General features: G+C 48.2%; 1 protein-coding gene across 1 annotated transcript; it reads left to right on the top strand.

The window, feature by feature from the left end:
• Positions 1-10,194: 10,194 nt before the first annotated feature.
• Positions 10,195-23,759, top strand: LOC105495696 (beta-crystallin B2). The gene is made up of 6 exons (XM_071080959.1): positions 10,195-10,223; positions 12,283-12,362; positions 16,122-16,240; positions 19,377-19,509; positions 21,027-21,169; positions 23,494-23,759. The coding sequence occupies exons 2-6, from the start codon at positions 12,309-12,311 to the stop codon at positions 23,660-23,662; spliced, it is 618 nt and encodes a 205-aa protein (XP_070937060.1). The 5' UTR covers positions 10,195-10,223; positions 12,283-12,308; the 3' UTR covers positions 23,663-23,759.
• Positions 23,760-24,289: the final 530 nt, after the last annotated feature.

Below are 24,289 nucleotides of genomic sequence, written 5' to 3'. Positions count from 1 at the left end.
CTTGTCTCAAACTCTTGGCCTCAAGCACTCTTCCTGCCTCAGCCTCCCAAAGTGTTGGGATTACAGGTATGAACCAGGTGCCATCCAGTCTGTTATGCTTTTTTTTTTTTTTTTCCTTTTTTTAAAGCAGAGACTCACTCTGTCACCCAGGCTGGAGTGCAATGGCTCTGTCTCGGCTCATGGCAACCTCTACCTCCCAGGTTAAAGTGATTCTCCTGCCTCAGTCTCCTGAGTAACTAGGATTACAGGTGTGTGCCACCATACCAGGCTAATTTTTGTATTTTTAGTAGAGATGGGGTTTCACCGTGTTGCCCAGGCTGGTCTCAACTCCTGACCTCATGATCCACCCATCTCGGCCTCCCAAAGTGCTGGGATTACAGACGTGAGCCACTGCGCCCAGCCTGTCATGCTTTATAAATCAATGCTTACATCATCTCATTAAACCCTAAGAATGTCATTGGGAGGGAGGTGTGGTTATTAATTCTATTTCACAGATGAAGAAATGGGCTCAGGAAGGCAACATCACCTTCCTAGAGCCACACAGATAAGAAGTGGTAGAACTGAGACCTGAATCCTGAGTATTGACCCCAGAAAATCCATTCCTGAGTGCCATACACTCTGATGTATCCATAAAGGACAGGAAGTCACCAGGGAGATAGAGTTGAAAATAACATCAGCAGTTGCAGCAGAAACAACGGTAATAATAGCTGCCACTATAGAGCTGTGGCCAAACCCCAAGCACGTTATTAAGTGCTTTAGAGTTTCATCTTGACTCTACAGACAGGCAATAGTGATCCTCATATGCAGCGAGAGAAACTGAGGCCCAGAGAGCTGAAGCAAATTGTCCCAAGTGCCACAGCTCTTAAGTGATGGGACCAGGACTCACATTCAGGTCTGTCTCCAAAGCCTGTTTCTCTGTATTCATCAGCTGTTGATGCTGTGGTCGGCCGACCTAATGCCACTGCTGGTGTGGGCAATGACTTCGTTTATTGAGCATCTACTATAGTCTAGGCACCAGGCCACAAGCTGTCCATGCCTGATCTCAGTTAACACCAACAGGGCCCATGACTGGCTCTTGGGTAACAGGAAGGCTTACAGGGAGGCTGGCTCAAGTGTGAGTCAGTGAGCTCACTCACCATGCCCACTCCCAGGCCAAATGCAGCCCCGGGGTCTGGAGTGGGGTTGATTCCAGAGGTGGGGTTCAGCTGCACTGCCAGATTCATGGCAGCCCCAGGCAGTCATTGATGTCCAAGTGACTCTATCCAAAGCCTCACACCCATAATAACCCATCTGTGCCAGGAAGCTCTTGTTCTTCACACGTACTCCCATACATTGTCCTATGCAGTCGTCAGCTCCAAGAGGCTCAGAGTGGGGAAGCCAACTGCTGAGGTCACACAGCCAGGGAGGGGCAGAACTGAGATTTGACCCCAGGCCTGTCTAACTCCAAAACCCTGCTCTTAGCCCCAACCTAGACAAAATTGTCTTTTTTTTTTTTTGAGACAGAGTCTTGATTTCTCGCCCAGGCTGGAGTGCAGTGGCGCGATCTCGGCTCACTGCAACCTCCGCCTCCTAGGTTCAAGTGATTCTCCTGCCTCAGCCTCCCAAGTAGCTGGGACTACAGGTGCACTCCACCATGCCCAGCTAATTTTTTTGGTATTTTCAGTAGAGATGGGCTTTCACCATGTTGGCCAGGCTGGTCTCGAACTCCTGACCTCGTGATCCACCCACCTCGGCCTTCCAAAGTGCTGGGATTACAGGCGTTAGCCACCCCGGCCTGGCCCTCATATTTTGTCTTCTGCAGGGCAGAACCTTAGAGTGACAGTGAAGCAAGAATATCCCTCAATTACAAGAGAATGAGGTTTAGTGCCAAGAGATCACTTTACCAGCTTAATTGAGAGGCAGTGTTGCTCAGTGATTGCAGGCAGTAGAGTCAAGTGATCAGAGGAAGAGTGACTGAGTTAGGCCCTTGATTTATACCACCTGGTTTCCTCTCCAGGCTCCACCACTCATTGTGTGCCTTTGGGCAAGTCACTTAACCTCTCTGTGCTTCCTTTGCCTCATCTGTAACATGGAGATAATAATGCTACCTATCTCATAAGGTTGTAGCAGTTAGTAACCTGAGTTTACTTTGCAGAAAGGGCTTAGAACAATGGGTAAAACCAATGATGTGCTCTGTACGTGTTCACCATCCTCTTCTCATGATCATTTTTTTGATGATGAGAAGTAGGGCAACAGACAGGCTTCCAGAGCTCCGTTCCAGACAGAAGATGCTGGAGACAGGGTCTATAGTTGTATGGAGCAGAGAGACTTTGCAGTTACTCAATAATGGAGGTTTATTCTACAGACACCTGTGGAAACAGGGAAATTAGAAAACTAGGCTACATGGCCACACTCAGAATCCAAGCGAAAGCCCTATAAAGAGGCTTCATGGTGGGGGCAGGGAGCCAGGACCCAGACAGTGAACAGGGATCATGGAGAGAGGAACTGGAGCCTGAGAGCTCTCGGGAGCTGGGCAGCTGGCTCTGTGGTCACCCCCCTAGGGATCCACCATTAGGGGACCTCAGCAAATGCATCCCCAAGTCTTGACTCTCTTGGGGGGACCTTCTCGCCATTCCCTGTTGCCAGCTTCCTCTTTCCCTTGCCTTTCCCCCGGACATCTTTGATCTGCTGCCTGGATTGTAGCAGATGCTGGCTGTGCTTTTCCTACCCTGTAGACCTTACAATGTTGCTGTGTGAGGACCACTTCCACCAGCCAGTATCCACATGTCTGTGTGCCTGGAAACTCTCTCCTGTGCCTGGAGAGGTGGGAGGCAGCTATAATCTTGGGGGAATGAATACCTACTAGGAGCAACCTTCTTCCAATGACTAACAGTAGCTGGGGTATCAATTCCCCAACTCCCCAGGGCTCAGGTGAGAACTTTACCAAGCATTCTTCACCATTTTGGAAATTAATGTCACCCATGACAATGCTACATAAGTGTATGAAAATGTCTAACACATATTAAGTTTAATATTAACTTCCTGTCCAAATGTATGCATTATAAATAGGAGTAATTGCCTAACTGCTTTCTTATATCATCTGTTTGAAGCCTTTACATACCAAAATACATATTGTTACACATTCTATCCTTATTATTCTTTTATAATACAGTTAGAGTTAGGACATTTTATTATTCATTTATTTTAAGCATGCATGTAGATGGGTTACATTATCAATTTTATTTCAAGAGAGTAAAAGGGCTGTTACAAAAAAGTGTCATAAGAAGGGAATGTTGTTTCTGATAGGCTATGAGAACATCTTTTGATGATCTCAGAGCCTCCTTCCAGTTGTGACTCTTTTGTATCTAAAAGTTAAATATTGTTTGTCCAAGGGGAACACCAAGACCTATTCTCCTCATGGGAGCAAGAAGATGAAGTGGAGAGGAAGGTTTGAGTCCTTTCTCTCTATGTATCTGTCAGGCTATGCTGCAGTAACAAACAGCCCCCAATTCTTGGTGGTTGAAAACAATGAAACTTATTTCTCACTCATGAAAGAAGTCTAGTGCTGGTCAGCAGGGGGCTTTTCTCTACAGAGTCACTCAGAGACGCATGCTGGTGTAGGCTCTGCCATTTTGCAATGTTGCCATCTCAGGATAGCAGAAGAGAAGAGAGCACTGCAAAGTGTGGCTTCTGTAATAAGATGATTTCACCTGGAAATTACACCAGTCATGTTTGTTCAGAATCCACTGACCAGAATGAGTCACATGACACCTCCTAATTTTAAGAAGACCCAGTGGTAACCTGCTCACTAATACACCCTGAATTGCCTGCCTTCCTTTCTCTGGCTCACTTCCCCACTCCCTACTTCCTGATGCTCCCTGGGATCACTTTCCAAATAAATTATATACACCTGAACTTGTTGTCTTAGAGTCTGCTTCTGGTAGAGCCCAAATGAAGACACTCCTGCTCTTTATCATTAATTAATTCAACCAGTCAATACATATTTCCTGAACACCTACTATGTGCTAGATCCTATGTAGGCACTGGGGGCACAAAGATGACTGAGCCTCGGCTCAGCTCTCCACGACCTAGCTCATTGGCTAGGTGAGCAAATTGCCCAGGTCTCACATCAAAAGCAAAGATTGGCCAGGGGCAGTGGCCTATGACTGAAACTCTAGTACTTTGGAAGGCCAAGGCAGAAAAATTGCTTGAGGCTCAGAGTTCACAATCTACCTGGACAACACAGCAAGACCCTATCCCTAATTTTTTTTTAATTGGCTGGGCACAGATGTGTATGCCTGTAGTCTGAGCTACTCAGGAGGCTGAGACAGGAGGATCACTTGAGCCCAGCAGTTGGAGGCTGCAATGACCTGTGATAGCACCACTGTGCTCCAGGCTGGGCAGCAGAGCAAGACCCTATCTCAAAAAAAAATTTTTTTTTTGAGACAGAGTCTCACCGTGTTGCCCAGGCTGGAGAGCAGTGGCGCGATCTCGGCTCACTGCAAGCTCTGCCTCCCGGGTTCATGCCATTCTCCTCCCTCAGCCTCCCCAGCAGCTGGGACTACAGGAGCCACCACCATGCCTGGCTAATTTTTTGTATTTTTAACAGAGACAGGGTTTCACTGTGTTAGCCAGGATGATCTCGATCTCCTGACCTTGTGATCCACCCACCTCGGCCTCCCAAAGTACTGGGATTACAGGCATGAGCCACCGCGCCTGGCCAAACCTATCTCAAATTTCTAAAAAGACAAAGCATTTTGAGATCGCAAGAACCTATGGGCTGTAAGTTGCACCATGGTGGGGACCCTATCTGTATCACTCCCCACTGAGTTCATAGGTGACACATTTGCCGGAAGTAGAAATGAATAATGAATGGGTAGAAAGAAACAGGCACGATGCTGACAGTCTCTTGGCACCTACTTTGAGTGAGGGAGTGAAAAGAAATATAAAAGTCTTTTAAAGCATTGCCATCCGCACAGATGTAGTAAAAATGAATAGCATAAAAGCTATAGTTACTGAGCGCTTTCTATAATATTTGTAAGAGCCGCTACTGAGGGCTTCATATGATTGGCTTATTTTATAAAGGGTATAATTACAAATACTGTAATGTCCATGGGTCAAAATATTTAATTCTTTGCAAGTGTGAAGGAGAAGGAAACTGAAGTAAGAGAAGTAGGATAGCTGAGGGTTTTGGAGTCTACAAATCTCTGAATTCAAATCTCAGTTCAACTCCCAGCTCTACCACTGTGTGGCTGTGAGCCTTTGGACAAGAAAGTCTCCTCTCTGAGCCTCACTTTGCTTACCTGTAGAAATAGGAATAATAATCAAACATCTCCCTAGCACGTTTTACCACTTGTATCAGCCAATGGGAACCCCGATGGCTTCCTCAATGAGAATAATAGATTGGTGCAAAAGTAATCGCGGTTTTTGCCATCAAAAGTAATGCCAAAAACCCGCGATTACTTCTGCACCAACCTAATACATGGTGCAGGGACCAAGTGTTGGGGGACAGGCCCCCCAAAATCTGGCCATAAACTGGTCCCAAAACTTGCCACAAACAAAATCTCTGCAGCACTGTGACATGTTCGTGATGACCATGGTGCCCACACTGGAAGGTTGTGGGTTTACCGGAATGAGGGCAAGGAACACCTGGCCCACCCAGGGCAGAAAACCGCTTAAAGTGGTTCTTAAACCACAAACAATAGCATGAGCAATCTGTGCCTTAAGGACATGCTCCTGCTGCAGATAACTAGCCCAACCCAGCCCTTTATTTCGGCCCATTCCTTTGTTTCCCATAAGGAATACTTTTAGTTAATCTATAGAAACAATGCTTATCTCTGGCTTGCTGTTAATAAATACGTGGGTAAATCTCTGTTTGAGGCTCTCAGCTCTGAAGGCTGTGAGACCCCTGATTTCCCACTTCACACCTCTATATTTCTCTGTGTGTGTGCCTTTAATTCCTCCAGCGCCCCGACCAAGCTGGTCTCGGCACCAAGGACCTTATTTCTGATGGGGAAATTGAGGCCTGGAGGAGAAAAACTTCACTAAGTTCCCAGAGTTCAGTAGGAAGCTTTATAGTTTAAAAGTTAAGAGCGTTTATCTTGAAATCAGACTGATCTAAGATCAAGCGCTGGTCCTACCACTTCCTGGCTGTGTGACCTCGGACAAGTTACTTAAGCTCTATGAGCCTTGGCTTCCTAATCTGTATTAGGGGACATTAATAATACCTACTGCAAAGATGATTGTGAGGATTGAATTAATGAAACCAGACACTTTCAGGGCTCAATCCGTAAAGCCTAGTCCTGCTACTCACTGGCTGTGCAAATTTGGGCAAGTGGCTTAGTCTCTCTGAGCCTCAATTTTCTCTTTTATAAAATGGAATGATCAATAAATACAATACTTCCCTCTTGAATATGTTGGGAGGATTAAAAAAGGATGAGTATGGACAGTACCTGACTCGTGTCAAGCTCTCATACTATCTAAATGTTAGGAATTCTTTCTTATTTATAAGGACACACCCAGGTCTTGAATTCATGCATTTATTCAACAAATGTTGACTGAGGTCTATTATGGGCTGAACTGTGTCCATAAAAGATATTCCAAAGTCCTAACCCCCAGCACCTCAGAATGTGACCTTCTATGTGGAAATAGGGTCTTTGCAGAAGGAATCAATTTAAAACGAAGTCATCAGGGTGAAGTTACCTAATGAAGTCACCTAAACCAACATGACTGGTATCCTTATAAAAGCATAAATTCAGACACAGAATCAGCCACGCACTAAGGGAAGATGACGTGAAGATATAGGGAGAAGATGGCCACATAATTAAAGTGATACAACTCTCATCCAAGGAACACCAACGATTACCAGCAAACACAGAAGACTGGGAGAGACAAGGAAGGACCCTCACCTAGGACCCCTGGAGCAGGCATGACCCTGCTGCCACCTTGATGTCAGACTTCCAGCCTCCAGAATTACACAATAAACTTCTGGGGGGGTTTTGGACATTTTTATGGTAAAATACTGCATAACATAAAATTAGCCATTTTAACCATTTTTAAGAGTACAGTTCAGTAGCATTGTTATGGGACCATCACCACTATCCATCCCCAGCTTTTTCATCATCCTAAACAGAAACCCTGTACCCATTAAACGACAGCTCCCCATTCCCCCATCCTCTCAGCCCCTGGTAACCTCTATTCTGCTTCCAGTCTCCATGAACTTGCCTCCCCTAGGTAACTTATATAAGTGGAATCATATAATATTTGTCCTTTTGTGTCTGGTTTATTTCACTTTGCATAACTTTTTCAAGCCTCATCATGTTGGAGTCAGAATTTCCTTTCTTTTTAAGGCTGAATAATATTCCATTGTATGGATAGACCACATAGTGTTTATCCATTCATCCGTTGATGGACATTTGGGTGGCTTCCATCTTTCGGCTATTGTGAATAATGCTGCTATGAACATGGGTGCGTAAATATCTCTTTAATTCCCCGCTTTCAATTCTTTTGGGCACATGCGCAGAATTGGAATGGCTGGCTCATATGGTAATTCTATGTTGGATTTTTTTTTTTTTTTTTTTTTTTTTTGAGACAGCCACACTCTTTTCCATAGTGGCAACACCATTTTATATTCCCAATTTCTGTTGTTTTTAAGTCACTCAGTTTGTGACACTTTATTATAGCAGCCCTGGGGTTTTTTATTTTTATTTTTATTTTTAGTTATTTATATTTTTTGAGACAGAGTTTCGCTCTTGTTGCTCAGGTTGGAGTGCAACGGCGTGATCTCGGCTTACCGCAACCTCTGCCTCCTAGGTTCAAGTGATTCTCCTGCCTCAGCCTCCCAACTAGCTGGAATTACAGGCATGTACCACCACGGCCTGCTAATTTTGTATTTTTAGTAGAGACGGGGTTTCTCCATGCTGCTCAGGCTGGTCTCAAACTTCCGACCTCAGGTGATCCACCCGACTCGGCCTCCCAAAGTGCTGGGATTACACGCGTGAGCCACTGTGCCTGGCCAGCCCTGGGATTTTAAAACAAGTATCTACTATGTGTCAGGCACTGGGCTCTGGCGATACCATGGTAAACCAGGGGGACAACTTCTTTGCTTTTGTGGTGTTTATCTCCTCATTGGAAAGGCAGAAAATAAATGAGTAACAGAATGTTGGGTGGTGATGAGTGCTGCAAAAGGAACAGCTCAGTTAGGGGGCTAGGGCCTGTGCGCGTAGTGTGTGTACATGTGTGTGCATGCATATGTGCATTAAGGAAACGAGAAACAGGGGAAAGCAGGTATACTTGACCCAGTCTCCAAGTCTCAGATTGGATCAAGACACAGCCTGGGCTGCAAGTAAGGTGTGTGCACTAAAGAAACATGAGTAAAGGCCAGGCGCCGTGGCTCACGCCTATAATCCCAGCACTTTGGGAGGCCGAGGCGGGCGGATCATGAGGTCAGGAGATCGAGACCATCCTGGCTAACACAGTGAAACCCCGTCTCTGCTAAAAATACAAAAAATTAGCCAGGCGTGGTGGTGGGTGCCTGTAGTCCCAGCTACTCGGGAGGCTGAGGCAGGAGAATGGCCTGAACCCAGGAGGCGGAGCTTGCAGTGAGCCGAGATCGTGCCACTGCACTCCAGCCTGTGTGACAGAGCGAGAGTCCATCTCAAAAAAAAAAAAAAAGAAACTGAGTAAAGGCTGGGCACCCACGTGGCAGCAACAGGGCCAGTGGTAGGGATCTAACAGCACCTCACTCTAGGTCAGTGGTTAAGAAACAGGCTGGGTGTAGTGGCTCATGCCTGTAATCCCAGCACTTTAGGAGGCCAAGGTGGATGGATTGCCTGAGCTCAGGAGTTCGAGACCACCCTGGGCAACAAGCCAAAACCCTGTCTCTACTAAAATAAAATAAAATAAAATAAAATAAAATAAAATAAAATAAAATAAAATAAAATAAAATAAAATAAATCAGCTGGGCCTGGTCGCACACACCTGTACTCCCAGTTACTAGGGAGGCTGAGACAGGATAATCACTTGAACCTGGGAGGCAGAGGTTGCAGTGAGCCGAGATCTCACCACTGCACTCCAGCCTGGGTGACAGAGAGAGATTCCGTCTCAAAAAGAAAGAAAGAGAGAAAGAGAAACAGCCAGGGGCTTTGAGAATAAAATGCACTCTCCATAATTGTCCTCCCTGACCCTGCAACACCAGGCCCTGCCTACCTTGTCCACCTGGCACAGGCTCTATTTGTCACATGGCATGCCTTAGCTTTGTTAACCTGTTTTCAGGTCTTCTCGAAATACACTATGCTGGTTCCTTGTATATGGACCCTTTCTACTTGGACCTGTCCCCTGACCCTATTCTTCCTCTTCTCCATCCCTGAGGGATGCGCTACCCCCCAAGAGCTTTTCTGAAATGCCTGGGCTGGGGTAGGTCCTCTTCCTGACACTCTCCCCTAGAACAGAGCTTCTCACCAAATGGATGCCCGGCAAATATTTGTTGAATGAATAAACGGGTAGATGAATGGGCTGGGCGCGGTGGCTCAAGCCTGTAATCCCAGCACTTTGGGAGGCCGAGACGGGCGGATCACGAGGTCAGGAGATCGAGACCATCCTGGCTAACACGGTGAAACCCCGTCTCTACTAAAAAATACAAAAAACTAGCCGGGCGAGGTGGCGAGCTCCTGTAGTCCCAGCTACTCGGGAGGCTGAGGCAGGAGAATGGCGTAAACCCGGGAGGCGGAGCTTGCAGTGAGCCGAGATCGCGCCACTGCACTCCAGCCTGGGTGACAGAGCCAGACTCCGTCTCAAAAAAAAGAAAAAAAAAAAAAAAAAAAAGATGAATGAAGCCCAGGCTCTGCCAAACCACCCTTCTTTACTTGTTCTTCCCCAGGTCCACAGAGATGTTCCTCTGTGTCTGCCATGCCTCAGGGCCTGACTGAGCGCACCAGTGAACCCAGTGTGCCCCCAGCGCTGGCAGCCGGACAGCTGATGCATGCAAAGCGGGCATCTCCTTGCCTAGCCGCCTGACCGCACTGGCGCGGCCGAATCTGAAAGCTAATGACATTATTGTGCAGAGACACAATGTCTGTGGGCATTTGCTGACCCGAGCTTTGGTGAGAGCTTAATCCAGCATTCTCACCCTGCTTTTTGCAGGAACACAGCAGTCACTCATCTTGGCACTGGCACTTCTGGGGAAGGTATAAATGCCACCTCCCGCTGGCTGAGCTTCACAGCACTCGCAGGGGCTGGTGTCACCGGTAAGATTGCCTCCTTTGCTTGTCTTCCCTTCTTTCTGTCATCCTCACCCCTGCCAGAAAGCATGGGAGCACCTGGATTCTGACAAGTGACTTTGGGCAGAGACTTCAATGCTGTTAACCTCAGTTTTCTGGTAAACGGGAAGGGGGTCCAAAAGGCTTCTTTTTTTTTTTTTTTTTTTTTTTTTTTTTTTTTTTTTTTTTTTTTTTTTGAGACGGAGTCTCGCTCTGTCGCCCAGGCTGGAGTGCAGTGGCGCGATCTCGGCTCACTGCAAGCTCCGCCTCCCGGGTTCACGCCATTCTCCTGCCTCAGCCTCCCGAGTAGCTGGGACTACAGGCGCCCACAACCGCGCCCGGCTAATTTTTTGTATTTTTAGTAGAGACGGGGTTTCACCGTGGTCTCGATCTCCTGACCTTGTGATCCGCCCGCCTCGGCCTCCCAAAGTGCTGGGATTACAGGCGTGAGCCACCGCGCCCAGCCCAAAAGGCTTCTTTATTGTGAAGAGAAGGTAGGTGGGTCATCCAGCACAGTGCCTGGCACACAGTGGGTATTGCAGCAATGTTCTTTATTATTAATATTAAACAGACTATCAGCATCCTTGTTTTGTCAGTCGCTGAGGAGGAGAATGTAACTGAGGGTTTTGCAAGAATCAAACCAGTGACAGTTCAGCCTTGTTTCTAGGTGGGTGAGTCCGTTTTCCTCCACATCTGCAATTCTGGGCCACCCACTCTGTGCCCAGTCTCTGAGAGTGCTAGGGGGAGGATGCAGCCTCAGGTATGTGACAGCTCCCAGCAACAGGTTATTTCAATGCCACTAAAGCATGGTAGAAATGACTCTAATAATGCCACAATTGCTGCCATTCGCTGCATGCTGAGTGTGTTCTGGGACCACGGCCAAGTGCTTCCGGTTTTATACATTACATAATTGAATCCTCACAACCTGTTCACAGGTATTATTAGACATCATTACTGCCCCCATTTTATAGAACAGGAAGTTGAGGCATAGGGAGAGGATGTGACCTGCCCAGAGTCTCAATTCTGGTAGGCAGCAGAGACTGCTCCTGAACTGGACCAACTGAGCTTCTTCAGTCTGTGAACACTCAGGACCCGGAAGCGATAGGGCAGAACCTCAGGCACTCTGACGAGCCCAGAGGGCTGGTTTCTTGCCGGAGAGCAGTAGGTTTGGCTCCCAAGGTGCTTAACTGAATTTCTTCCTCCTGGGAAACATCCAGTCTTGGCCTTTCGTGTGGAGGCGGCTTCTGGAAGCTGGGCGTTATCTCTGAAGAGGAAGGCCAGGCTTCCTCTCTTACCCCTGAGAAACACAGCCTGCTTTGACCACCCCTCCTGCAGGAAGCGGGAAGAGGCTGACAATTTTCCAGACTTTTCTGATGTTCTCAATAGCTAAGGCAGGTCTATCCTGCTGCCTGCCACAGTGCCTGGGTTTCTACCATTGCACCCATTTCTTCCCTTTCTTGTAACATGGGTTCTGTATCAGATGATTTCACTAATGGGGGCGTAAAACCAGTGGCAGAGAAGAGAAGTCTAGGTACCGGGATGGGGAGAGGAGTCCCAGAGAGAGGGTGGGAGAAAGAGCAGGGGGATAGGGAACTTTGTGGGTTCCTAAACTGGGCACCACCACACCACAAAATACAGCCAATGCATAGGCTTTGTTTGTTCCACACAATTTTATTTAGGAAATTTCTGCATAAAGGCAGAAATTCTGGGATTGACTGTTCTATATTCTGCATGGTATCCATTGTCTGGGGTTGAGTGTTGGGGACCCACTTGGGACCTCATTTAAGCTCAGTTTTTCACTGCCCCCCACCCTTTTTTTGAGTAGACCTCATTTTTCCCTCCTCCTGGAGCTGGCCTGGATAGATATAAATGAAGCTAAGGACAGAAGTTCAAGTAGCTGCTTATGGACCCCACAGCTCTGGGACAGCCTGAAACCAGGGGAAAAAGAAGAATATTTGGGGCCAGAGAGGAGTGGTCCCAAGTCCCCACAGAGTGAAAAAGTCAGTGGCCCCTCCAGGTCCTCACTGCTGCTTCCCATGTCTTCCAGGTCATTCCTGCACGGGACAGTCCACCATGGCCTCAGACCACCAGACCCAGGCGGGCAAGCCACAGTCCCTCAACCCCAAGGTGGGTACCTCTCGGAGGAGGGGGCATGCAATGCTCCTCTCCCAGACTTAGTTGCCCTTCTGTAAAATGGGCTTGGCATCTTTCTTCACAGGTACCCCCTCTCCACCCCTGCCCTTCTGGGACTCAGTCTCCCCTACCCACACACTTGGGGCTGATTCTGAGAGTCCCTCCCCAGCCCATAGCTGGCATGCTGGGATTCCCAGTACCAGCCTCCGGCTTTGGAGACTTCAGTTTCTCTCCCTTACCTGTTTTCCCACACCCTACTGTCCACAGGGCTCCCTGAAACTGGAGTAGACCCTCATTCTCAGTCAGAGGTGGGATTAGTAGATGGAAGGTTGGTGTGAGTCCTGGCTCTGCACCTGCTGTGTGACCCGGGCCAATTATTTGATCCCTCTGAGCCTCCGTTCCATCTCTGTAAAAGGAGGAGTCAGATTTATTGCATAGGAAAGTTGTAAGAGCCAAAGAAACCAGGCTCAACCTAACACCCGGCCCAGGGTGCGCATCCACCTAACACCACCAAATAATCCCTTCTTTGATTTCTCGTCCACCTGCCCGCCCAAGGGCAGCAGGATCTTATCACAATGTCAGAGGCTTGTCACACCGAGTCTGCCCTCAAACCTCTATCGAGGAGCACCCAGCTGGCTGCCCTCCTGTGCCTCTCTGCTTTGGTAACCCCAGGCACAGGTTCCTTCAGGAATGGCCCGTTGGTCTGACTTGGTGCCTCCTGGGCCAGGGAAGCCTGAGCAGATGCAGCCCCTCACCTGCTCACCCCGATCTGTCCCTTATGGGGCTTACTTTCCAGAAGAAGGACAGACAATAAATAAATGAATATATGATTTTCAGTAGTGAGAAGTGCTACAAATAAATGTAAACTAGGGGAAGGGGCTCCTGAGAGTCGCAGTGGTTGTGTTAGCTCAGGTGTTCCAGGAGGGCCTCTCTGAGGAGGTGACTTTGAGCACACACCTGGGTCAAGTGAGGAAGCGGCTATGTAAAAATTGGGGGTGCCTTTGCGAGGCCGAGACGGGAGGATTGCTTGAGCCAAAAAGTTTGAGGCCAGCCTGGGCAACATAGTGAGATCCCATCTCCACAGAAAAATTAAAAATGGGGGTGAGGGTTGATGACAGCATCCAGACAAAAGGAACATCAGGCACAAAGACTCCAAGGTGGGAATGAGCTGGGTGAGTTTGGAAAAAAGCAAGAAGCACTGTCCACTAGACCTATGATGTGAACCATATAGGTAATGCAAAATTTTCTAGTAGCCACATCATTAAAAGTAAAAAGAAACAGGTGAAATTAATTTTCATATTATATTTTATGAAACCCAATATATCCAAAAGATGAGCATGTTAATGTATAATCAATATAAGAATTATTAGGCAGATATTTTACATTATTTTTTCCATTCTGAATTTTCAACATATGATGTGTATTTTACACTTAGAGCACAGTATAAGTAATAGTATGGACTAATCATGCGTGCTCAGTAGCCATATGTTACTAATGGCTGCTGTGTGGGACAGTGCAGTTTTAAAGGATTAGACAATTTGTAAAATGTTGCCCTCCACTCTATCGATTAATAATAACAACGCTAGTGAGCTCCTGGGTCCTCTGAGCTTCTGGGCTTTCAGATGCATGGAGAAACTACCCTTCCTCACCTGCCTAACCCTCTTCAGGTGGGCACCCCAGGCCTGCTCCCTCAGAAACTGCATTTGATCAAGATCCCATTGTTACGTGCACAGGTTAGAGTCCGCAAAGTGCTGCTTCAATTTCAGCTGCATCAGACAAGCCTGGGCTTCAGTTTCAGCTCTTCCACTTATTCACGTGGGATCTGTAGCATGTCTTTTAATTAACGTAATTATGTCTCCCACAAGCAGCACAAATACTATGTGGTAACCACCCACAAGCCCTTGTCTCCCAGGCTGGCGTAATAATAAACTAGCCCCGAACTTCCATATTCTTGATTCCCCATTTTACAGATGAGAGAACTGAGGCCCAGAGTATTGAATTGCTTTTTAGGTTTGCACAACTGGATGTAACAGAGGACACAATGGAGCCCTTGTCTCCTGATCCTATCTCTGGCCGAGTCAATGACCATAAAGGGCTGGGTCACCGATTGTAAAGGCTGGATTGAGCCCATGGAATTCACCTCTAAGCCCTGTGGGGCACCCCTTTTCCTTTCTTTGTGTCGCTAATCCCAGGCCTGGGAGTCAGGGCTATGTTTATCCAGCCTGTGCTGACCATGTCGATTCTGTAGCTTCCCCGACTGGGAGTGTGCTGACCTGAGCCCATCTTTTCATCCAGGGGCAGTTTGCTGGGGAGATGTGGCTGAAAAAGCTCTGCCTCCAAAATTCTCACTGGAACCATGAAAGGTGGCAGCTAGCCTCATAGTTAATTTGGATGTGGGAGATGTTGGGTGGGTCTCTTCACTTTGCAGAGCTTCAGTTTCCCTGATGGGGATCTCGTGAGCCCCCTCCCTTGGGCTGATAATACCAGGTGAGACAAGGGGAGTGAAGTCCTCTTAAGAAGTATTTCAAGGGGGAGCTCATAGGGACACCTGAGAATTCTGTGGAGGCTTGGAGAAAGGGCCCAGGTGTGTGTAGTTTTATGGGTGAAATGGAGGTAAGGGGTGTATATGAAGGTACCGGTGCAGCTCTAACGGGAGGAGGAGAAGCTCAAACGCGTGGTCTAGCACGTCAGTACTCCTAATTTGGTCCATAAGCCAGTGGCACCAGCATCACCTGGGAGATGATTGGAAATGCAGAAGCCAGGGCTGCACCCCAGACCTGTTCCCTCAGAAACTGCACTTATCCAGATCCCAGGTGCTACATGCACCTGTTAGGGTTCGCAAAGTGTTGCTTCCATTTCAGCTGCATCAGACAAGCCTGAGCTCCAATTTCAGCTCTGCCACTTATTGGAATCTGTACAACATCTCTTAATTAACATAATTATGTCTCCCACAAGCCGAGCAAATACGGTGTGCAAATTATGCTCCCCTGAATCCTTCTAACAAACAATATCACAAGGCAGTTTCTGTCTTTGTTTCTTTTTCTTTTTATTTATTATTTATTTATTTATTTATTTATTTTTTGAGATGGAGTCTCGCTCTGTCGCCCAGGATGGAGTGCAGTGGCCGGATCTCAGCTCACTGCAAGCTCCGCCTCCCGGGTTTATGCCATTCTCCTGCCTCAGCCTCCCGAGTAGCTGGGACTACAGGCGCCCGCCACCACACCCAGCTAGTTTTTTTGTACTTTTTTTAGTAGAGACGGGGTTTCACCGTGTTAGCCAGGATGGTCTCAATCTCCTGACCTCGTGATCCGCCCGTCTCGGCCTCTCAAAGTGCTGGGATTACAGGCTTGAGCCACTGCGCCCAGCCTCTTTTTCTTTTTAAAAAAATTAGAAGTGGGATCTTGCCATCTTGCCTAGGCTGGTCTGAAATTCCTGGGCTCAAGCAATCCTCCCACCTCAGCCTTCCAAAATGCTGGGATTACAGGTGTGAGCCACCACACCCAGCCTGGGTTGTCTTTATTTCCCATTTTACAGACGGGGAGACTGACGCTTAGAGAGGACAAATGCAGGCTCAAGGTCCCACAGCTGCTTATAGCCAGAGCCAGGGCTGTTTGATTTTTATGTTTGGTTTGTCGCTCTGGAGGTGAACCCTTCAGCATCCTTTGGGTTCTCTGAGCTCCCTCCCCACGTCTACCAGCCAACTGTCACTTCTCTTCATCATGATGAGGGTCTGAGTCTCGCTTCCTGTTGCAGATCATCATCTTTGAGCAGGAAAACTTTCAAGGTCACTCGCATGAGCTCAATGGGCCCTGCCCCAACCTGAAGGAGACTGGCGTGGAGAAGGCAGGCTCTGTCCTAGTGCAGGCTGGACCGTAAGTACCTGGGTGGCCTCTCCTGGTCACGGACTTTGGGTGAGGTGATCAGGTTGTGGACTGGAGGAATCTACCCTTGCTGTTCTCCTGTCTGCAATCTGGGGATCAAGTTTTGGGGACTGACAGTGTATGGAGATAATTCATGCTTTGCAGTCAGATAGAGCTGGGTTCAAATCCAGGCTCCACCACTTCTAGGCTGTGTGGTGTTGGACCAGGACCTTCCCCCTCTGAGCCTCAGTTTCCTCCTCTGTAGGATAAGGATGACCATGTGCTCTGGGGATGAAGGGAAAGGGTCATGTAGAAAGCCTGATACAGAGGTCAAGGCAGGAAGATGGACATAGTGACTCATGAAGCTTTTAGAACTGCCAGTCTCTGGCTCCAGGAGTGTCCTCAATCCTGGGAGGTTTAAGGCTGGATGTCCCAGCTCTGCATCCACTCCTCCCTTCCCAAATCCTGACAATACTGGGTCTTTACAGATTTTTTGGCACACTTGGGGGCCAGGTCTGTATCCAAGAGAGAAGGGGAGCTGAATGGTTGACTCACCTTATGTCATGTAGCTGAGCATAGTCTTATGTGAGCCTGCAGAGTGTCTGGGACACAAACCACAGCTTCTCTCGTCACTCCTTCTCTGTCAAAGCCTCAGGATGTAGAAATGTCCACTGGTGGCCAGTAAGTCAGATACAGCTGGAGATCCTAAGGTGAGCCATACCACACCTCAAGGTTCTCAGGGAATTCTGCAGAGTTCCACGGCCCTACATGGGTCAGAACCTGAAGATGTGCAGAACACAGCTAAAGCAGTGGCTATGCCAAGCCTTGGTCATCTGACATGCTCAGGGAATCTGTTGTGTCTAAGAGAATCCCTTTCTGGATAACTGAGATTTGACTGTTTAAGCGTCACATCTGATTTTCAGCTGCCTTTTCAAATATTTTGATGAAAAAAACTTTCCCAAAGAGATTTTACACTCTTCTGCTTTCTTTTTAAAAAAATATAACATTTAATTTTTTTTTTTTTTTTTTTTTTTTGAGACGGAGTCTGGCTCTGTCGCCCGGGCTGGAGTGCAGTGGCCGGATCTCAGCTCACTGCAAGCTCCGCCCCCCGGGTTTATGCCATTCTCCTGCCTCAGCCTCCCAAGTAGCTGGGACTACAGGCGCCCGCCACCTCGCCCGGCTAGTTTTTTGTATTTTTTAGTAGAGACGGGGTTTCACCGTGTTCGCCAGGATGGTCTCGATCTCCTGAGCTAGTGATCTGCCCGTCTCGGCCTCCCAAAGTGCTGGGATTACAGGCTTGAGCCACCGTGCCCGGCCAACATTTAATATTTTTATTAACTATCATTTATTGTTTAAAACTAAGAAGATAGGGTTTAAAGCAAAAAACCGTATGACTTCTGTTCACTACTCAGAAGTAACCATTATTAAGATTTTGGTATGAATTTAGATTTCCTTCTCTCTTTCTCTCTCTGTTTCTCTCTCTCTCTCTCTCTCTCTGTGTGTGTGTGTGTATAATCAAATCAAACTTGGATCATACTAAACATGATGTTTTATTACTCACTTTGGAAATTTTACAAGGTAGCATGAACTCTCTCCATGTCATTAAATAGCATTTTATGTTGGTGCTTTTCAAAGTCGTTTGAGGAAAATTCACATCAGATTCCCAGAAGGGAGATGCTTTAAAATGGAGGTTCTCGGGCCCCATGTCAGTCCCACTAAATCAAACTTAGCTCTAGAGCCTGGAATCTGCATTTAACAAGCTTACCTGGTGATAGTTACACCAGTTACATTTGATAACCCACATCCTATGCCATTACTTACCATGGCTTTGTAACAGTCCATGATTGAATATGCCATATCCAGGCCCCGATTGTAGGATAAGTTTTTCAGTTACTGGATATTATAAACAATGCCACAATGAACATCCTTATTCAGATATCTGTGATCCCTTGACAACTGTTTTTGTTTGTTTGTTTGTTTTGTTTTGTTGAGATGGAGTTGTAGCTCTTGTCACCCAGGCTGGAATTCAATGGCACGATTTCAAGTCACTGCAACCTCTACCTCCCTGGTTCAAGCAATTCTCCTGCCTCAGACAACCGAGTAACTGGGATTACAAGCATGCACCACCGTGCCTAGCTAATTTTTTGTATTTTTAGTAGAGACAGAGTTTCACCATGTTGGCCAGGCTGGTCTCGAGTTCCTGACCTCAGGTGATCCGCCCGCCTCAGCCTCCCAAAGTGCTGGGATTACAGGCATGAGCCATGGCGCCTGGCCCCTTGACAACTGTTTTCTAAGGACCCATTGCCTAAAGTAGAATTGCTGGATCAAGACTACTCTTCCAAAAGAGGATAATAAACATGATCTCCTCTTCCATTAATAACTTAGATTATTCCTCTGAACAGCCATTATTGCACATGCTGAAATGTTTGCCTCTGCACTGGTTGGCCCCAGAATGCTAATCATTTTGAGATTTGTGGGTTTTTTTCTCCTATTTTTTGCCTTCCTCTATTAGCCATGCCCGACCTGAAGGCCATCCCTCCCTCCTTAATGTACTATTTTTCTTCTAATGTGGATCTACAAAACCAGAGTTTGGGCGGAGTCTAACAACAGGGACAAGAGAAGAAACAGATCCAAAGAGAGGGATTTGGGCACAACCGAGGGGGTCTGGGGTCAGTTCTCAGTGGTGAAGGCTGACTATGCATCTCTCTCCCCAGCTCCACTTGCAGCCGTGCCATACCTTGAAATCTGCCACAGTGGGAGCATTTACACCATGGAAATTGGCAAACGCTGCAAATCAAGAGTGTTAATTTTTGTTTTGTTTTTTGAGAGTTGGCTGTTAACTTACCAGCATACTATTGGCTTTAGTGCATGACGTCTATATATTGGTATTTGTTGCGGGCTGTTATTTAGACCGCCTTCTTATTTCTTAACTGTGTTCCAGGTGGTTAAAGGCAACATAGCACTGAGTTCTGGTTAACTGGGGGGACTGTGCGCTTGGATTTGCCGTGCTAAGGTTCGGGTGGGGCTATTACATCTTGCCTGGTTGGGCAAGAGTGAACCCCAGGGGCCAACGTGAGTAGCCAGGATCCTGCCATAGGAAGCTTGGAGTGGAACTGACCTGCCCCCTTTCTCTCTGTCTCCATGGCAGCTGGGTGGGCTATGAACAGGCCAACTGCAAGGGCGAGCAGTTTGTGTTTGAGAAGGGCGAGTACCCCCGCTGGGACTCGTGGACCAGCAGCCGCAGGACAGACTCCCTCAGCTCCCTGAGGCCCATCAAAGTGGTGAGCCCCCTGCCATCATCCTACTTTCTCTCTCTGCCCATCATCCTACTTTCTGTCTTTGCCACCTTGGAGCCGGAGGTCCTGAGACCAGGAAAGGGCCTGCCCCTCTAGCATTGTGCCCCTTCTGATTGGTGAGGAACCTCCTCACTGGGTGACCTTGCAAAAGTCATTTTACTTCCCTGAGCCTCAGTTTCTTCATCTGTAAAATGGGCATATTGGTATCTACTGTCCTGAGATTCCAATGTGCTTATTAGCTTGAGGGTTGTCACGCTGCGCAACTCCAGGGGTCTCCAATCACAAGACTATGAAATGCCCCAGAGGGCACTATTCACATTCTGTTTTACGTGGTTGGTGCCCCCCACCCCGCAGGGTTGGGCAACTCCCATCACAGAGTCATTGCTCAATAATCAATAGCCATCAGAAATACAAGAAATTCTGAGTTCAGGACTGGAGGAGAAGGTGGTTTAGCTCTTCTTCAAGACTCGTGCCAGTGTGAGTTTTCAGTGCTTCTGAGATCCCGATTCTTACTAGTGTGTGAGTGTGTAAACTGTCGGGGAGGGGACAGGGCCCATCACTGCTCAGTTACACTCCCAAACCCTCCAAGCCCAGCCTAGCTCCTCCCAGGACCTACTGGAAGGTTGGAGAACACTGGACTTCACACCCCACAGACCCAGGTTCCCATGTTGGCTGTGCTGCTCCCATCTGTGTGGCCTTGAGCACGTCATTTGACCTCTCTGTGCCTCATTTTTCTCATCTGCCAAATGGCATAAAAGGATTTTATGTCTAAGGGATAAGGGTTTTCTTATCTGAAAATCTTATCTTAAACTGAAAATGTTTAAAGGATTAGATAACTAAGGAAAATGTTACAGGAACAGGAGGATGGGAAGAGATGTAGAAATGAAGAAAAATCAAAATATCTCAGGTGCCTATTAGAGGCACAATTAGCCTGTGCATGTGTGTGTGTGCCTGCCTGTGTGTGCATGTGTGTGCACGTGTGTGTGTGCGTGTGTGCCTGTGTGTGCTTGTGTGTGTGTGCGCATGTGTGTGTGCACGTGTGTGTGCATGTGTGTGTGCATGTGTGTGTGCGCATGTGTGGGTGTGCGTGTGTGTGCGCGCCTGTGTGCCTGTGTGTGTGTGCATGTGTGTGCCTGTGTGTGTATGCCTGTGAGTGTGCCTGTGTGTGCATGTGTGGGTGTGCACTTGTGAGTGGGTGGTAGATTGTAGCTGCCATTTATAAAAGAGAAACTTGAGGCATAGGAGGAAAAAATGACATTTCAGAATCAAATATTCCCCAAAGTGTAGCATTTCAGAGTGTCTGTTACATGAAAATGGCCCAGTAGAAACTTAACAAATGGCTGCGATCCAACAGCAGTTATCATAGACACGTGGTAGGTGCACTGGGCAGAGAGTGATGTGTGGGACATGCGGATCCCAACTCTGGGGCATGAGCATGGGGTGGGAAGGCCAACCCTGGGCCCCGTCACCCATACTCACTTCCCCACATCCTCTGCCAATAGGACAGCCAAGAGCACAAGATCATCCTCTATGAAAACCCCAACTTCACCGGGAAGAAGATGGAAATCATAGATGACGACGTCCCCAGCTTCCACGCCCACGGCTACCAGGAGAAGGTGTCATCTGTGCGGGTGCAGAGTGGCACGTAAGCGCATTGCCAGCCCTGGCTCACCCTGCCCCAGGAACTGAGACTCTGGGGTCCTAAGTCCTGCTCTGCCCTGTGTACACTGGTGATCTTGCACACATCAGTGTACTCTGCTGACCTCTGGCTTCCCACTGGAAAGTAAATGGGAATTCTCTGCCCACAGGTGGCTTACAGCCCCTGAATTTCTCTCTAGAGCTGCCTTTGGGGAAATGGCCTTTGGAGTGGAGAAACCTTGGCCTTTACCTCAGCCCCAGTGAGCAAGACATGTATGTCAGAGGGGCAAGTTGAGGCAGAGGGAGGATTAGGTTGAGGCAGGAGGGAAGGAATGAGTTGAGTAGTCTGAAAGCTGAGAAGCAGGAGGACCAGCCCATGCTGACTTTGACCGCATGTGTCCCTAAGTTTGGGAACAGGAGGTGTCATTTTCCTCTGAATGGAAGTTCCTGGGCACATCGACCCTGGCCATCAGCAATGGGGGATTTCTCATGGTAAAAAATTTGGATTCCATGGGGGGTCCACAGATGAGCTTTGGGCAGCAGTGTGTTGGAAATAGCTTATATCAGCCCTTTTTTTTTTTTTTTTTTTTAAATTGAGATGGGGTCTTGCACTGTCGCCCGGGCTGGAATGCAGTGGAACAATCTTGGCTCACTGCAGCCTCCGCCTCCCAGGTTCAAGCAATTCTCCTGTCTCAACCTCCCAAATAGCTGGGATTACAGGTGCCCACTACCAAGCTCAGCTAATTTTTTTTTTTTTTTTTTTTTTTTTTTTTTTGAGACGGAGTCTCGCTCTGTCGCCCAGGCTGGAGTGCAGTGGCCGGATCTCAGCTCACTGCAAGCTCCGCCTCCCGGGTTCACGCCATTCTCCTGCCTCAGCCTCCCGAGTAGCTGGGACTACAGGCACCTGCCACCTCGCCCAGCTAGTTTTTTGTATTTTTTAGTAGAGACGGGGTTTCACCATGTTAGCCAGGATGGTCTTGATCTCCTGACCTCGTGATCCGCCCGTCTCGGCCTCCCAAAGTGCTGGGATTACAGGCTTGAGCCACCGCGCCCGGCCGCTCAGCTAATTTTTTGCATTTTTAGTAGAGACGGGGTTTCACTGTGTTGGCCAGGTTAGTCTCAAACTCCTGACCTCATGATCTGCCTGCCTCGGCCTCCCAAAGTGCTGGGATTACAGGCATGAGCCACCGCGCCCAGCCTGGAACCGACTCTTACATTTTCAGAATTTGTGTGAACTGATTGACTAATCATTGGTAGCTTGAAACCAGCCACAGTGGGTGCATTTACAGCATAGAAATCAGCAAGTGCTATGAATTAAGGCTCTTTCCCCCCAACAGAACCAGTTTAGCCAAACATACTGGCTTCTTGGGGTTTGTCAAACTCCTAAAGTGGTGTGCAAAGTTCTGTGCTCCTGTTCTCCTTCATTCCCTCATTCCCTTCATTCATTCATTGATTCATTCATTCATTCAATTTCTCAGTGCTGTCATATGCCAGGCATTGTGTTAGGTGCCCAGGGTGAAGGAGATTAAAGAGATCTGGCTTCTGCCGTGTGTAGCCAACAGTCTAGAAGGGGCAACTGTTAATAATTTAAGAATCCACATAAGTCTAAGCTACTTCCTTGGAGAAAAGATTCTTGAGCTGAGATCTCAAGAAACAGTAGGAATTGCGGGGGTAAAGAGGCCAAGCAAGAGCGTCCCAGACAATGAGAGCAGCATGTGCAAAGGCCCTGTGGTGCATGTGGGGGGAGCCTGGTAGGTCTGAGAAACTCTACAAAGGCCACTGGCTGGAATGCAGAGATGTGGGAGCATAAGAATGCGAAGGTAGTGCTGGAGATGTCCACAGAGACTGGCCAGGCAGGTCCTTGCAGGCCAGGCCTGTGTGCCATTTTCTGGAAAGAAGACCAGCACTTTCATTAAGTAGCCCCTGGAACCTCTTTCATCAGAAGGCCCCTGGAACCTCCCCCAACTCTTCTTTGGCCTTGCAGCTGGGCTTGGAGGTGGGATAGCAGTGGATGGAGATGGTTCAAAGGTCTGACTTATTCTAAACTTCAGTGAGCTTAAGATACCACCCCCTTGCTCTGACCCCAGTACCAGGCCTTCAGTCAAAATTTGCTTCAGGAGGCAGTGAGCTCCCCATCAAGAGAAGGAAGAAAGCAGAGGCTCAGTGCTGGAAGGGTGGGGTGGAAAGGGTGTCCTGCTTACTCCTGGGAAGTGGCAATGGTTGGGAGGCTTCACCCTTCCTAGTGGCTTAGGGATGCTCTCTCCCCTCGCTTCTCTCTTGTTTCTCTTCCTGTTCCCCCGGTTCACCCTCCCCTCACCTCTCGTCCTGCAGGTGGGTTGGCTACCAGTACCCCGGCTACCGCGGGCTGCAGTACCTGCTGGAGAAGGGAGACTACAAGGAGAGCAGCGACTTTGGGGCCCCTCACCCCCAGGTGCAGTCTGTGCGCCGCATCCGCGACATGCAGTGGCACCAACGTGGCGCCTTCCACCCCTCCAACTAGTACCCTCCCCACCATGCCTCTTTCCCAGGACCCAGACCTGCTGCCCAGGAACCCTCCAGACCAACCAGAGAGTGAATAAAGTGTGACTTGCAACTTGTCTGCTGTGGGTCTTTGATCCCCCCAGCAGCTGGGGTGTGTGTGTGTGTGTGTGTGTGTGTGTGTGTGTGTGTGTGAGAGAGAGAGAGAGAGAGAGAGAGAGCGAGAGAGAAATGAGAATCAGCATGTATCTGGGCTAGGAGTAGGGCAACAGAACCCTTATTGAATCTTACGGTTCTGCAGCTGCTTAGCTGTGTGACCTTGGACACAGTGCCCAACCTCTCTGAGCCTTTATTTCTTCATCTGACTTGAAATTCCCTTGCCTCTGAGTGGCTGGCTTGGTTGAGCTCCTGAGCCCCCTGTTACATGCTGGTTGCTGAGCACAGTCATTCTCAGGGGCATGTGATGGGTGCCCCCGCCCTTAAAAATGTGTTCACTGCCCACCATTCTCACATTATCACATTATCCCCTTGAGTCTGGGAGTCTTTTTTGATTTGCAAGAGAAGCCAAGAACCCTGAATCCCCCACTCCAGCCCAGGGAGAGGTCAGAATGCCACGTTTGTGAGTGTGTTCATTCATTCATCATATGGC

This window comes from Macaca nemestrina, chromosome 15 (assembly GCF_043159975.1).
Source record: "Macaca nemestrina isolate mMacNem1 chromosome 15, mMacNem.hap1, whole genome shotgun sequence".
In the NCBI taxonomy this organism is placed as follows: Eukaryota; Metazoa; Chordata; class Mammalia; order Primates; family Cercopithecidae; genus Macaca; species Macaca nemestrina.
This window is presented reverse-complemented; position numbering and strand designations above follow the sequence as displayed.